A 3,991-nucleotide genomic window follows, 5' to 3' on the forward strand; every position below is an offset into this window, starting at 1 on the left:
TCTGTCAACTGGGTGGCCACATATATATCAAATCGGTGGCTTATTGGGTGTTATGACATGTATTGCATGCACCATAGGTTAGTAGTAATAGAATTCTACACAAAATTAAGGTTCAAAACTCACCTTTCTTCTTCGAATTCGCTCTTCGAATTTACCATAGCAAGGGTTTCAAATTTCATCCGATGAATGTTTTAAATGGATTAAAATGTTCGATTTTATGGACCGTTCCCAGCGTTTAGAAAGAAAAATTTCAAATCGACTGCACTTTTTTTAAAACTGAAGTTTCAAATAGAATGGATTGATGACGTTAGTCCATTCGAAAAGAATTTCATCTGCCAAAATATTATTGTTCAGAAATTTTTGTCGCGAAATTTTGGAAATACCATTTTTTAATCGTGAAAATGATTCATTTTCAATACGATCCGTTCATTCGGGTACCAAATTTCGGCAAAATATTTCAAAAGTAGTGACTTGTAGCTTGGACACAAACGCGGACGGACGGACACCAGGGGGACAGACGTGGTTAAATCGATTAAGAAAGTGAATTTGGATTGACGTCCTAACCGCTTCTCTAGGCTCTTCATCTTGATCGGGCTTAGTCAATGTAAATGTAATTATGAGTTGTTTAATCCGCTCAGAGTTGTTTGCAGAAATATAAATGACATCTATCACTTATTCTCATTATGGGACTCTTTAAAGTCCATTAAAGCAACATTGCTTAATATGTTCGATTTACCTATGTCGTACTTAAACTAGCGTTTAACGTTAATAAGTTAATATAATTCGAAAATTAATTATTATTAACTGTTATCGGTTGCCAAGCTTTTGCACGTTTGCACTGGCTTAGGGGTCCATTTGCAATTTGGTCCTGTACTGGTTGTGGGCGTGACTCTATGCTAGTTGTGTACATGTTTTTTTTTTTTTTTTTTTTTTTAAATGTTTTTTTTTTTTATTTTTATTATTATTAATTTTTAATATTAATTAATATAAGATTTACTTCACGAGTCAATTGAACTCGACTGTCAATAAAAATAAATAAAGTAAATAAATAAATAAAATAAAAAATAAATAAATAACGAAAAGTGTGTCTATTTTAAGCACTTCTGGATGTTACATATGCCGGCGTACATCCTATACCACGGGTGGTATGGCGTTTACAAAATGAAAAAGTATATAAGTGTATGGGTTTTTACATACGTACTCTTTAAATCTTTTTGTTCGAAATTTCGAAGACAATGGCTCTCGTAAAACACCTCCTCTTCTTTCGTCTTTCTTATCGCACCGCTGCGATTTCACACACAAAACTGCAAGTGCCAAATATCTTTGAGAACCTAAGCAGTCCATTTTTTTAGAATTTCATGATTAAATTTGGTTCATCAGAGCACTATCACATAGAAATTAATTAAGCCACATTTGGATTACGTGAGTTTATTGTTTGGATCCCAACCCATATACGAGAATTTATGAAAAGGGAGCCTTTGTATATTAAGAAACTGTAATTTTTCATACATTTTTCATACGAAAAAACAGGTATTTGACAAGAATTTTACCAGTTAAGATCAAGTAGAGATCAGTAGAGATTTTGGATTCACTCCGATGGGATAGCACCCATAAGAAATATGCCGTTAGATGAAAACAAGATCAAATTGTTGGTACGAAAATAAATGCAAATGTATTATACGAACGCTGCAAATCCCTTCGTTTACGCACTAAAAACGTATCTGCCACATACCGTTAAAACGTAAAATATATTTCATTTACCTCTAATAGCGACATCAGATGTTTTTGTGACACTTGAATAAAGCAATTAACGGGTTAAACGAAGCTCTAAAGAAATTACGTTAATGATATGTAAGTGAACACGTTCCCATACACTAGGGGATGGATGTCAATTGTTACAAGCGTCGCATTCAAGGGGGGCATAAAAAATCCCATATAGCCAAAGGCCAAAAAGAAAACGCCGATCACACAGTACAAATCAAAAGATTTACTTTATATGCTTCAAATCCCATATTCTATAGTATCCCGTAGTTGATTTCAATTTGACGACTACCGCTCTGCTTTACAATAAATAACAGTGAATAACTTGAGCATATTGTGTATCCGCTTATGCAGATGAAAAGTTGACATATCTGTACATAAGTACATACGTATTGTAAAGTTTAACTAAATCTACGCATGTATGCAATTGTGTGCAGCAAACACTTTGTCTTAATGGCTGTGCTTCTTACTATTGTTGTCACTATACACTACACATTGTATTGCTTGAAGTTTGTTGTTGTTGCTCTACATTTTACTATTGTTTAATGTACACAATTGTTATTGTAGCGATAAAGTATTAAACAGATTGACTTTAGAAGAATTTATGCATAATTTCCTTAAATTATATTTAGGGAGCTAGGATGCTGCTTCAGAAACATTTGATGGTAAATATTTATTCATCTTCAATAACATTCGAAATGATGCAAGACATTTAAATAGTATCTCTATTGCAGATCAAGAAATTTAAATTCTGCAAGAAATTTTCTACAAAATATTATTGAAAAATGTTGAAAGTCTTGAAGGTGTACAGAGAAAAAAAAAAAAAAAAGAAGAAAGCAACCACATGCGAAACCACAACATTCAATACTCGTGCAATTAGAAAGTAATAGCTCTTCTTTTCGTCTTCATATCGAAAGCTTTGAAAACTAGATTATATTCTTTTTTTTTTTTTTTTGATATTTGCGTTTTTGATGCGATATAAATAACGTTATCAACAGCTGAACAAGGCATCAATTCCATTTCTCTGTTCCAATCGAACAAATCACAAACAACACAAGAAAAGAAAATGTTTAAGTTTGTAAGTTAAAGGCAAAAAGTCCTTCGTTTTGAGTTAATTTTTTTCTTTTCTTTTTCTAATTATTATGCACACGCCTGCCTTTATTTGCTAGATACTCATCACTGCCTTGATCGCCTACGTGGCAGCCGCTGGGGAAGAAGCACATGCTGAAACCAAAAATTTGGATGTTAATGTTGAAGCTGACGGTTTCAAATACGATTTTGAAACGAGCAATCACATCCAAGCATCCGCCCAAGGTGATGCTCATGGAAATGCTGATGGCCATTTCGAATGGATTTCTCCCGAAGGTGTACATGTTAAGGTCAGTTACGTGGCTGACGAGCAAGGTTATCATCCAGCCAGCGATTTATTGCCAACACCACCACCCGTACCCGCTCACGTTTTAAAGGCTCTTGAATACATCAAAAGCCATCCCGGCAAAGAAAACTAAGATGGGATCTAAGGGTGGCGTGTAAAAATGGATTAAGAGTTAAGCTAAACGTTTGAAAATAAATTAAATTAAAAAAAAAAAAAATGAGTTAATTTCAATTACATTAGATCGATCTATTAACCTTTAGCAAGATTAATTGGAAATCCTTTAACAAGACTGAACATACTGAAGTGACTAGACACTATAGCTGAGAAGATAAAGCACCAGTTTTTTAAGCTGTTAGTCCTGTGTTTAGTTTGTTATCGTTTCTATACCCTATACCACTTGTAGTGCACAGATATACTAAGTTTGTGCGGATGTATACAATGTCCAGAAAAGAGAATCATTTCCTGAGCCGATCTAACGTTGTCTGTCCGTCTGTCTCTCTTGTTTTCTTGTTCCTGCTGATTGCAATTTCTGAGATGTTTTAATGAAATTTGATACACCGACATGTTCTTGGCGAACGCTATTGAAAATGGTTCCGATCGGATCACATTATCGATCACTCCTCACATAAGGCAAACAGGGTAGTGTAAGACTTTTTACAAGAAATAAGAAAGATTAGAGTACAAGACTAAAAGAAAGTTATTCAGTTGCAGCACTTACATAAAAAAAAATATATTTTTAAACAATGCTAAAAAATGGCAATACCGAAGTTCTGCAACACGCAGAACAAGAAATAAGAAAAAAAAAAAAAAGAGTTAAAAAAAAAAAAATAGACGCACGTCCATGGCGACAAGTAG

The 3,991-nt window shown here is 33.8% G+C and overlaps 1 protein-coding gene across 1 annotated transcript; it reads left to right on the top strand.

The window, feature by feature from the left end:
• Nucleotides 1-2,827: 2,827 nt before the first annotated feature.
• Nucleotides 2,828-3,269, top strand: LOC119636339 (larval cuticle protein 4-like). The gene is made up of 2 exons (XM_038031642.1): nucleotides 2,828-2,839; nucleotides 2,931-3,269. The coding sequence occupies exons 1-2, from the start codon at nucleotides 2,828-2,830 to the stop codon at nucleotides 3,267-3,269; spliced, it is 351 nt and encodes a 116-aa protein (XP_037887570.1).
• Nucleotides 3,270-3,991: the final 722 nt, after the last annotated feature.

The sequence above is a fragment of the Glossina fuscipes genome, unplaced genomic scaffold (genome assembly GCF_014805625.2).
Source record: "Glossina fuscipes isolate IAEA_lab_2018 unplaced genomic scaffold, Yale_Gfus_2 28, whole genome shotgun sequence".
In the NCBI taxonomy this organism is placed as follows: domain Eukaryota; kingdom Metazoa; phylum Arthropoda; class Insecta; order Diptera; family Glossinidae; genus Glossina; species Glossina fuscipes.